The following is a 12,594-nucleotide window of genomic DNA, read 5'->3' on the forward strand; positions in this document are numbered from 1 at the left end:
GCTGGTGTTATTCCTCGAAAGAGGAAGTTGGCATGAGTCTTGGGATTCAGTCGTCAAAAGTATCTTACATGAACAAGTAGAAGAGGACTTCAAGGCCTACTGCAAATAAATATTGTATTTTTGCACCCACTGCAAATGAGAAGAACAAAACTTAATAAGTTTATAAAAAACCCACCATGCAAGATAAGTAGAGGGGTGCTACTTAACCTGCAAAGGAAGAAGAGCTAATGAGCTTCAACGCAGTGGAACCTGATGCTCAGTTCTTGGCTCAGCAGCCAAGGGTGTCACATCCCATCTCATATATATTTCTTGCGTGAAACCTGTTACCGCTTACCACATGGTATGATATTATGCTGGTGTGGGGCTATACTACCAGTTTTTCTCAGCACCACTGTCAGGTGATACGCAAAAGCAAAATGTTGAGAGAAGTTATTTAAAATGCACGTTTTGAAATTTGGCGCAGAGCTTGATAGAAGATGTGGCACGACAAGTAGTCAGCTGGTTAAACAGTTTGTATCCAGTTTGAAAAAAACCTTAACTCCTCTGTTCAAATATGCATGTAGAAAGTAATCAGTCCTATGGGCTAAAATATGCCACACTAGCTGTACTGTTGCACTAGATTTTCACAAAAAGTGCCACAGACTTCATTTTTCCATAGATTATGATAAACCCATGTAATGCTGTAGCCACAGTGGTAAGGAAAAAGAAGAAATTTCCTGTTTTGTTTGGGAGAAACCCAGATGAGTTTTGCACTTATCACTCCTGTGTTTTTTGTTTAAAAACTCCAAACCCACAACCCTACAATTTGGAAACTGTGACTGTTAATCACGGGCAAGCAGTACAAGAGGAGAGCTCTTTTCCAATCTCTCTTCCCATTTCTCAGTCCCCATCTCTCTCTCTCTCCACAGCTGCTCATGTCTCTGATTTCTCACCATCTCCGATTTTATTTGATTTATCTGTGGGCTCTTATTCATTGGCCAGGATTTTTAAAGTGGTGGCAACAATATGAAATTAAATTTTACACATATGAAAACAAGATACAACTATATACTATCATAGCATTTCTTTCCCTGAACTCTCTTTATGCCCCTTAATTTCTTGGGCTTAAAGGGATATGGGTGGCAGCGTACTGTCCTAATTAGTGCCTATAAATGCTCTTACAGTGTGCTTGTAATAAGCATTAGTATTCTCATCGACTGTAGTATATGCCAGATGGACCGTAGGTAACATAATGGTGACAAAATCTTACATCACTGACTCCCCTTTGTTTACCTTTGACCTCTACCAGTTTAGAACATGTAGTATTTGCTCTTTTCCCCTTCCTCCATCCCTTTTCCCTTCCCTTCTTCCTCCTGACCTCTCCACAGCATGAGGCCAGCGTCCTTTCAGGTGTGTTCTGAAAGCTCACTTGGTCTTTAAAACCTATAACAAACAGTGAAACATGAAAGTCTCATTTTAACTTTTACTAAAGACCTTTTAACATTCTTCTGAGAATGAAGAGGATTTTATGTTGTGGATGAATTCCGCGACAGATATTCTCAGAATTCCAGGGACATTTACAAGTGTCCCTATACAACCAACAGCATAACATCGGATTAAAACACTTGCAAACTGGGCCCAAGATGTTTGTCAGAGTTCACTTAGATTCTAAGACAGGTACATGAGCTTAAATAAACTTATTTATGTAATGCTAATTGCTCTCCCCCTCCTCCTCTTTTTCGTCCATTGGCCACAGATGCTTCCTGTCAAGCTTTAATTCTAGATTGTGCGTTTTCACAGATTAGGACTGTCTAGTTTTAAGATGCCCCATGCTTCTGCTGGACAGGAAACAACCAACCAACAATATTTTTAATTTTCTGCTTCATTAAAATGGCATTCTGGTTTTGATATTGTAGATAATACAGCCAGTATCCTGACAAGACGAAGGAGATACAGCCGAACCGCTCAGGACACCTATTACCTGCCGGTTCTGATCTCTGACGGCGGGGTGCCCCCCCTCAGCAGCAGCAGTACGCTCACCGTCAGGGTCTGTGCCTGTGAGAGCGACGGACGAGTGAGGACTTGCCACGCTGAAGCTTTCCTCTCCTCGGCTGGCTTGAGCACAGGAGCTTTGATCGCAATCCTCCTCTGTGTTGTCATTCTTCTTGGTAAGCCGTGTCCAGTACGAAGTGGTGCTGTCCTTCCGCTGGCTCTCTGACTGTGACAGGACAGAAATTTTTTCGTATGATGTGTTCTTGAACCAGGGGCTGCCTGGTAGTAGGACGTAATTAGAAACACATAGCTGTGATTAGAGGGGAAAGGTTTAGCTAAAATTAGTGGGGGGGGAAATGCTTTTAAAGTACATTCGTGAATATCTGGAGTCTGCTAGAAATTATTTTTCAGAGGTTATCAAGTAATTAGCACTGCAGATTTTTTCTGTAATTTGGAAAGATTTCAAAAAGCCTCTGACTCTAATCCCATGTCTAGAACAGTGTAAAAAATGGTAGAAAAGAGATGAGGAAAAATTTTGATATGCGTTACACTGTAAAAAGCACCATTAGCACTGTACAAAAGCCATTTCTTAATTACCCTTGTGGGGTAAGCTGATAGCAATGCACAACATAATCCACAGGGGCAAGGGACATACGGAACTGTAAGATGACTCCATTAGATAAATGCCCTTGCAAATGCATTTTCTCTTGACTTTTTTTTTTTCCCCAGGCTAATTTTAATGTTACTCCTTAGTTAATATTCTTTTTTTTTTTTTTTTCTGATAGAAGCACAACTTGCTGGATACATATCTCTGTACTAGTCATGTGCCTTTCTGCATTCTTACAGAGATGGCAAGAAATAATGGGAGTTGCAGTGTGACCCACATAGGAGACGTTTTCCAAAGGCTCTACATTTTCTAAAGAATACTTTTCTCACAGCTTATTTCAGAACTTCCTTGTCAGAAAGCTGTTTTAAAATGTGTAGTAATACATTTAATTTATAACCTTATATTTTATCATACAAGATTGAATATTCATAAGAGAAAAATAAACCTTTTACATTTTAATTCAATATATATACTAAATATTGGTTTTAATGAAGCACTGAAAGCCCTTAACAATGCTTCTGAAAAAAATCAGTCCTAGTTATTCGTTTCTCATTTAACTGAAAAAATGTTATCCTCCCTTTTGTCATTTATGAGATCCCTAACAATTTAACTAGTGGATTTCATTATTGGCTCAAGAAACTCCAGCAATCCTCTCAAAGAAAATATACAGCAGAAGGGTGCTTTTTACTGACCTTTTGGAAGACCAAGCTGTATTGGAAGTTTTTAGTTTCAGTACAGCATTATTAATTTTTCCTTATCTGTGTGGTCTCAGCCTGTTGCACTTCGGCATGTTCCTATGTGAAAACACAGCTGTATGGATTTCATGGGTGCTTTCCAGGCATACAGTAATCCATCTTCCAGTAACACGTTACACAGCAAAGACATTGCTCATTTCAGAATATGAGTATGCTGTATTCCAGACTGGACAGGTTTAGTGACCCTTCATTACAGACAAGCGCTTGACATAATCATCCTGAATACCAATGTTAGCCTGAAAATATTACAGCTCTGTATTCATGACTTAGTAACTGCTATTTCTTTAAAATATATTTACTTACTTCAGATATAAGCTTCAAACCTAATCTAATATCTGCAGTTTTCTCTTTAGCAATTGTGGTCCTTTTCATCACCCTAAGACGTAGCAAGAAGGAGCCCTTGATCATTTCAGAAGAAGACGTCCGGGAAAATGTTGTTACATATGATGATGAGGGTGGTGGAGAAGAAGACACAGAAGCATTTGACATCACAGCACTGCGGAATCCATCAGCTGCTGAGGAGCTAAAATACCGGAGGGATGTTCGTCCTGAAGTGAAGCCTGCCCCCAGGAATCATCCCTCCTCAAGCCTTGACAGTATAGATGTTCAGGAGTTCATTAAACAAAGACTGGCAGAGGCTGATCTGGACCCCAGCGTGCCCCCGTATGACTCCCTACAGACATATGCCTATGAAGGTCATAGATCAGAAGCTGGATCTATCAGCTCTCTGGATTCAGCCACAACACACTCCGACCAGGATTATAATTACCTTGGAGACTGGGGACCTGAGTTCAAGAAGCTAGCTGAACTCTATGGGGAAATAGAATCAGAAAGAACAACTTAGTTGTTATTCCCAGAATGGAGAAGTTCCTAAACGACTGGAGATACAATGACAGCAACGGTAACAAAAAATGAATACAGTGCTTGGAACTGAGCAAGTTGTATGCAGTTACTGTAGAACAAGTGCCCTTTTCATATTTGAAACTGGGTTGTCCAATTGGAAGAAAGTCAAATTTTGAAAAATACAGAAAAAAGAAACTATTGTCCCTTGCGTATATTTTTTAATTGCTCAATAACGTCTATGGTACCGTATCTGTAACAATACCAAGAGTAAAACCAAGCAATGACATTTTTATTGCAATATGCTTAACATCTCTAAGCTACAGTAAGTTTATGGTCATGCCTGTTTAGGAAGATAGCTAACAGAGGAGCAGATCTCTTGCAGGTGGTTGTGATGTTGCATTTCTAGCTGTGCTATAGGCCTTGTGATCCCAATGTGAGGTAGCCAATGGGATTTATTATCAGTGTGAGAAGTGCTAACAGGCTGTTTCCTTTACAGAAGGGATAAGCTACACCTGTCCATTTAAATAAATGGTCCTCTGATGATTTAATCTTATTGAATTAGCAGGTTGCATTGAGATGGTGTCATTTCATTACGTCCTTCATAATCTTTTCATCCACAACCAGCTAACAGAGGGAGGGCATCATGAGCTGGTAGCCCAAACACGGCTGTAGCCCATAGCCCCAGACGTGCTCTGCTACTGCGTGCTAGAGGAACTGTTGTTTCCAGTATTGTGCTTTTTCTTTTCGTCTTTTCACGGGCACATCATTCATTTAAATGGAATGGGTCCAAAGTACTCTTTATGCAGTGAAACAGATGAAGCATTGGTTCTTTCAATAAAAACAATAATGGTAGCCCCATTAAACTTTGCAGTTGTTTGGTTCGCTGTGCTTCACATGTCAATAGATGAAGCTTTTCAAGTCTTTTGCTGATCTGCGTCCAGGAGCTACAACAGTCAGTTTAAAACACAGAGTTCTTAATCATGATGTCTCTCTATTTCCGTGTGTGACTGAAAGCAAAATAGAGTTGCTGGTAAGACATTGGAATAGAGAAAATGGAAACAAAGATAATAAGATGATGATGCTTTTTTCTTTTTCGTTCAATCTACTGATATTTAATTTCTCTTAGAGTAATTCCCATCTAAGCGGAGTGAGCTTTTTTCTCCCTATTTCAAGCATCATGGGAACAGGAACATTTTGAGTCAGTGGAGGAAGAAAAAATTGAAATGTACCATTTTTGTGGTTCCTATGGGTTAAATAAATTGATTTCTTATGTTAGTAATTTTTTAGCGTTGCAGAACTGCTTAACAATTCTGCTTAATATTGCAGGCTTCTTAACACCTAATCCAGTAGATCCTTATGTTTTCCTTTGTTTTGTTTGAAACTTTATCCTTTTTTTGGTCTTGTGGTAATACTATGAGAGGACCAGGAGCTCATAATATCCCATGAAAGATTATGACCTATAAGACTCACCATTTATTACGATCTTCTGCTTTGAAGAAAATTGTAGCTCCACTTAAGGAAGTGGACTTTTTGGAACGTGCATTCCATAGGGGAACTGTCCAGAGCAGAAGCTGTGTACTGCTTTTTTACTCTCTGGGCTGCTGTGGAGAGTGATACAGACCTGTACGCTCCACTAGATTCCTTCATATACATTTTAGGTGCCCCTTACCTTCAGCTTAGTAGAGAAGGGAGTATCTTTTACTCCTCCAAGCAGGGTCTGTATTTATTGCTGACCTACTGTGGGACACACAGGTGAACCAGATTATGAAGCCTTCCCTGCTTCGCTGTATGGTTGGGTAGGTCCTAGACATGACTGAAACTTCTGATCAGTTCTACTTTGAGGATTTTTATTTTTTTTTTTTTTTTAATGAACTCCCTCCTGAGATGATGTTGACTGCTTTTAGTTTAAACAGCCTTCTGGAAAAATTAGCAAGTAGCTTTGTAAGAAACTTTTCAAACTCTAAAAAGTATTAGTTGCACCATAGTTCCAGAATTGTTTTTTACGGCGCTGTTTTGTTTGCAACTTGAAAATTGTCATGTTTCCCTTTCTGTCAACATCTGAGCCCACAAGGCAATTTAAGGGGAAAAAACCCCGAGCCCTAAAATGATCTACTGATGATTTGAAAGTAGTTTAATAACCTGTGTTCAGATTTTTTTTTTTTTATTTATTTTTACCAAATGCAGAATCTTCTAGAAATCCATTTAAGGAGACATTATCATTGGAGGGTAAAGTTAAACAGATTCTTTAATGCAGTAAGAGTTATACTCAAGCTGAGAATGGTTTATGTGTTGTCTTTTTTGTCGGTAGATTTAGGATATGTTTCGGTTTTGTCCCAAATGAAGCAACTAGTAGTGGAGGATTTTATGAGGAGAAATTTTCTTTTGCTTTAGATCACACTTCCTTCATGCCAACTTCTCAATTTTTGTATTGTATGAGTAGAGTGCTAAGAAGAAAGTCTTTCAGCATTAGTAGTACCATGGGCCATGATACTTTGTACCACATCTGCATGAAAACCGCATTCATTGTATTATAATTTGGACAGCCAGGTATTAGTTATCTTTATGTCTATTCCCTCTGGCCCTACACCAAAACAAAGAAAATCAATGGTATGTTGTGCTTTAAGCAGTGTTCCCCACATTGTTTTCTTTTTATTTGCATCATAGAACATTCAGGCTTAAGGCCAACAGAAGTGCAGTGGTATAAGCAAATAATCACTCCTTATGCTCATGTTCTGAGTAAGTTAATGAGAGAAGGAGGTCATATCTCAGAGAAACAGAAATCCCCTTTTCACCGTTCCTGGTGCTCTCTTTGCTGCTGTACAGCACGTGCATCGTACCCACAGCCCCAGCAATTCTGAATCCTTTAAAACTCTGCAGGGTTATTGAGATGCTGCTTCAGTGATGCTGCGGTGTGTCCTGTTTGGTATGTCCTATCCACAGTGATCGCTAAATGTGCTTTTCTATCATGATACGTCTGCATGCTTGCTATGCTTACTGTTTTTTACTCAAATACATATCACAGTGCCGTGTTGTTTGCATGACAAATAGCAGAATATTAAATCTTCAGGGCCACAGAAGAAGGCCTCACGGTGCGGAAGGAACAGGTTTACAGTTATCTTTTCCTGATCCCACACATTTTTCCTTTGGTCCTTTGTGTCCTAGAAACAAATTTAAACTATATTTAAGAATTTCTATGCTAACATTGATTAAACTGGAAGAAAATTAACACTGTATGCCAAGGAGGGCACGATCATTTCGTAGCATTGCTGATTTAGACGAAGTATACATTCAGTGAAAGTATCGTGGGAAACGTTTCTAATTTATGGTCAAGTCTGATTGTACAGACTTTGCTTAAATCTTTCATGGATCGTTTGTGTACTCATATTCTCAAATATTTTCCCATTACTCTAAATAGTAATCCTGTTGCCGCTTGACAACCAAACACTGAAAACTGCCAGTTTTACTTAAACTGGAAGGTACTGAGTAAAGTTAAATGGCACATACAAAGTGGTGCTTAAGGACTTTCCAATTTACAATTTTATTTCTGCAACAGCTATTCAACTAATAGTCCATTTACACCAAATTAACTAGTCGCATTCCTTCAAACAAGCCCTCTTTCTTGCAGTGGCGAGGGCTTTCGTTATGCTGTAGTCTTGACACATCCTCTGAGAAAATGGTCTGTGTAAGTATTTTAAAATGTAGAAATATATTGTCAACCTAAAAACAGTAAAAAATGTAATTTAATACAAAGACAAGAAAGAGCTTGAATTCAACTGGCATTAGATTAAGATTCATACATTGAAAACAAATTAATTTGTTTATCAGCGTTGATGTTTATTACATACACGTAGAAGACTAAAAGTAATTTCACTCTGTTGTGCACTTTATTTTTTGTGTTCTTCTTAGAAAACCAAAATAATTGTAAACATTTTTGGTTTTGAATTGTAATTGATGCAGTTGTTTAAGTTGCAAATACTACAAGAAAATGTCTATGTAAAAGTATTCTCACTGGTACTTAAAAAGAATTGCAAAATTTCTGTGGTATAAGGCTTTGTAAAATCGTCCTTTAGAAAATCTATGTATTGGACCAGTCTGGAGTTAACCAAACTCTTAGACTCACACAAAGGGTAACAAAGGAAATGTTCTAAATGCAGAGAAGAATATGAAATTATGCTGCCTAGGGTTACTTCGTGGATTATAAAGTGCTAAGACCTTGTACTTGCAGTACATATAAATGGCACAGTGCATTTGAAGGAACATTAGGAGCGTGTTGCAAGTATTGGGCCGTCCTTATTTTTCCAAAGTCTCCAAAAAAATATATATTTTTTTTAACAAAAGAGTAATGTAAAGTATACCTCCTTATGCAAGTGTTACTGATAGAAATTGTTACATTTTCTTTTAATAAACAAAAGGGACAAAATCTTTTATTCGTATTTTTCAAATAAAATATGCTCTTTGCTATGGTGATGGGTTATTGTATTCCTCATCACGACTAGAACGGGTTATTTTCTCTTCACTCCTTTATTTTATACTCGCCAAAGAAATATAACTGTCTGAAGGCACTCGTCTTCAAGAATGAGACGTTGTACGGCAGCGTTAATGAGGTCAGTGTCAGAAACGGTATGGTAACTTTAACTAGGTTTTAATGCCTGGTATAGTCACTCAGTTGTGTCACTGTTTCAAAGACTGTCTTTCTTACGTGGTTATTGCTACAGATGGGGAGGGAGGGAGAGGTACGCTAAGAGATACTTTGCTGCAGGCTGCCATAGAGCTGCTAAATGGTTCATCGCCTTTACGTGTGGCAACTATTCCACTCCAGCCACCACTGTCCTGCAGCTGCAGTACCGCGGTACGGCATGAACGCGTTACCCGCATGAGTGAGTTGGGGGATTGCACACCTATGAATCCAGATGGGTGGTAACAGCCAGGGTTATTGTCCTAAGTTGGCAGAATAGAAGAGAAAAAACAGGCAAGGACGTTCGCAAGGATCAAGCTCAGGCACATGCGGTGCCAGCGTACAGGAATCACTCGTTCTTTCTCAAAGGTATTAACAGGCTTTACCAGCAAAATATATGTTAGAAAATATTGGTACCATGGCTCACAAGGAGCTTATTGCATGCAAGACTTTCTTTCCCATACTGACATAAAATTCAAAAATAAAGCTAAGCTTGACAGGAAATGAAAATACAATTTTGCTATAGTACCCTACTCGCTCTACTTTATTGCCCACAGGCCAGTTTAGATTTTGTACCACCATACTATGCAACTCCCACATGTGCCTCAGCACAGCCCCAGAAAAAAGTTACTATGGTATGATAATATTTGCAAGACAGATGTTGTCAGCCTGAACCTGAATGCAAGTTCATGGGAGGAACTAGTGGTTTTGTGCTTTTTGTTTCGGTCCTCATCTGAGGTGTTTAAACTATCTAAAGAATTTTTATAAAGATTTTAGTTCATCTTTCATATATAGGATTCATTGAACTTTTCTCTTTTTTTCCTAGCAAAGCTTATTATCCTCTTATATTGCTGTTAAATTAAATTTTAGGTTCTTTGAAGTCCATACTACTCCTTCCATATGTGGCAAATACATTGTTTAGATACAGAGTCTTCAAAAGCTAGAAAGCTTTGCTTGTGAGTTTAGTAGACTTCTGTAGGCTTCATGATTCTGTGTAGAGTTTTTGTGTTGTGTGACTCCTCAGCTAGATACCCATCAACACACCTCAACCTTTAATTAATCCAGAAAGTCCTAAAGATCCAACAAACTTCCCACGCTAGCTGCCTCTAATTTTTTTTTTTTCTTTTTTCTGGAAGTACGTGCAATAGAGCATATTATAACTGGTGGGCAGTCAGAACTGCAGTCAGATGCAGAAACAGCCTCGTCCAGCAAAGCAACCTTGAAAGAGAAAAGGACGCTGGGATTAGGACTCTTAGAGGATCGTAGGGCACCCAGAGATTAAAAGGTTGTTAGATTCCTAGCCAAGCCTGAACAAAGTCAGGGTCCATGGGACCTTTTTAGTGGACCTTGTCATCATGCATGTTCAATGGTAGAGTCCAAATAGCTGGTGAGCTCAATGGAAAGACTAATAAAGGTATATGTAAATAGGTGAACTGTTCAAGTATCTGAACTGCTGAGTTTTTTGCTAGAGTCCTGTATAGGAACGGATCAGTCTTAACACATTCGCCAGGCTTTCAGTGTGAACACGTTTCTGAGGCATGCTGCAGTTCTAACACATACTTTTACCTGTCATGTTAATTTTTTTGAAACAAATTAGGTTGCTCTTGACTTTATTATGAAGATTGTACATTGTTTACTTAAAATCTGAATTAATATCTGTGTTCCATTTTAGAAGTATTTCTTTCCTGTATCCTCTGGAATTGGTTTGAGGACAAAGCACCTACAAGTCAAATTCCGCTGTGTTTTGAAGTCACAAGCACAACATATCTAACAACCAATTTTCATGATAGGGTTTGGGTTGGGCAAAAATCAAATGCTGGTTGTATACAAAAAGTAAAATTAATTTTTGCTAAGCAAACTTTTTTTGTGTAGGCCTATTGATTTAAAACTGTGCTTGAAGTGTAAAGGTGTATGAAAATGTACACATCCTGATTATATCATGAAGACCAGATTTGGATCTCTCAAATAAAAATCAGCTCACGATGTGTACTCTTTGCAGCGCTCTTTGAACTTACTCTTTTTTGATTAAACTTGTATTTTCCATTTAGTTTCAATGCTTTGTGCTACATAAATTTTCAGCTGGGGAATGGTATTGTGGAGGAGAATGAATCCAAGATTAAAATCTTTCTAAGCTCTAGCTGCTATAACCATTAAAAAAAGACTAAAATTGAGAACATCTTTATTAAACAAATTGGATTATCAGCTCTGAAAAGCAAGTCACTTGCATACGGTGTTGATAATAGTAAAAATAATAATGTTCTTTTTCTTTCTTACTTGTTTTTATCATAAAGCGTCAAATCAGAAATTGTGGTGCCTTTTCTTCTGTTGTCTCTAAAATGTTTCAGAGCTGACATATAAAGGGAACATCTCTGTGACTGAGGTGTCTCTTAGTTTTGTTTTGTCTATCCCGAGACAGATTTTTTTAAATTTCATACAGAGAGTTTTTTAATGTAGGATGTTAAATTATGCTTTGTTAACTAATTGAGTTATGTATCTGCAAATATAGCATCCGGTTTTCTGAGGGAGAGAAGGAAATGAAAGGCAAAGTAAACCTCTCAAATCTTGTACATGGAACACAACCTCAGACTCTTTAAGCAGATCTGAAACCACCACCTCAGAATCATATTCTATGTAGTGTGACTTAGAAATGAAAACAAAGAAACCCTCTAGCGCTCACTTCATGTTGTGTCCTTATTTTCCAAATGAACATTTCATGTATTTTTATCATGCTTTTTTCAATAATATTTTACTGTTTCAGTAAGATACACAAAAATGTTTTTCACAGATTTTCAGCTTTGAGTTTCCTCAGAACATTAAGAAGTCACCTCTGTTGAATTTGATAGAAAGTCTATCAGAAGGACTGTTCTTTGGCCAAGTCTAGGATAGAACTTCTCATCAAAATCTGCAAGGGCGAATCAATAACTGACTGGTCAAAGCATTTTATCATGGATGTGGGAGACTGGCTTCAGAGCAGGATGGTTAGATGGGGATCTCCCGGTTCAACTATTCCTTTCCTAATCCCATGTCACAAATTTCAACTGATTTTTACTGATTGCCTCATGAGTGTTTTTGGGTAAAACACCATTCTTGTTTTCTCTCAAGCTCTCTGGGGCTGAATGATACTGAAAACATTAATTATGTATTGTTTACTTTATAACCTTTTTTATTTCATGTTATTTTATTTCTTTTCTTCACCCACTATCCCTCTTTTTGTGCTGGATGCTTGAAGTACTGTAATACCGTAATTTATCTTAAGAACGACAGGGGAATCTAGGAATAAAACTTCATCTCTCTGAAAGTGGAAATACTTTTCAGTGGTATCTGATGCCAAATGTACTAATCTTAATTTTTTACTCTGGGGCAAACATTTTAATGGGACTTTATCACAGCTGAATTCCTTACCTTTTTTCCATGCATAATAATATGAAATTCAAATCAGCTATGATTACTTAAAGAATCTTGGTGTTATTAAGTATTTATATTGGCCAAGACCCTAGTGTCCTAGGTCACATAGAAAAGTACGTTATTTGGCTGAAGAATTTCTGGCTTAAAAGGCGAGTTTCTGAATCCACTGTTACAAAGCAAAGACTGGGAAGGGGATTGTAAGAAGCATGCAGAGCAATGGAAGGTAGTAGAGTAGATAGCAAATATCACAGGGCAGATACAATTAGTGGTGAAATGATCAGAGACAAGTCATACAATCAATAAAATACATAGTGAGACAGGACAGATTTTTCAGTAAT

General features: G+C 37.9%; 1 protein-coding gene across 1 annotated transcript; it reads left to right on the forward strand.

Moving 5' to 3' along the window:
• Positions 1-1,895: 1,895 nt before the first annotated feature.
• LOC104619827 (cadherin-18-like) lies at positions 1,896-4,177 on the forward strand (the record flags this gene model as incomplete). Its single annotated transcript, XM_010285845.1, has 2 exons — positions 1,896-2,147; positions 3,687-4,177. Coding segments are annotated over 2 exons (743 nt in total), but the record flags the coding sequence as incomplete, so codon positions are not given.
• Positions 4,178-12,594: the final 8,417 nt, after the last annotated feature.

This window comes from Phaethon lepturus, unplaced genomic scaffold (assembly GCF_000687285.1).
Source record: "Phaethon lepturus isolate BGI_N335 unplaced genomic scaffold, ASM68728v1 scaffold11944, whole genome shotgun sequence".
Lineage (NCBI taxonomy): Eukaryota > Metazoa > Chordata > Aves > Phaethontiformes > Phaethontidae > Phaethon > Phaethon lepturus.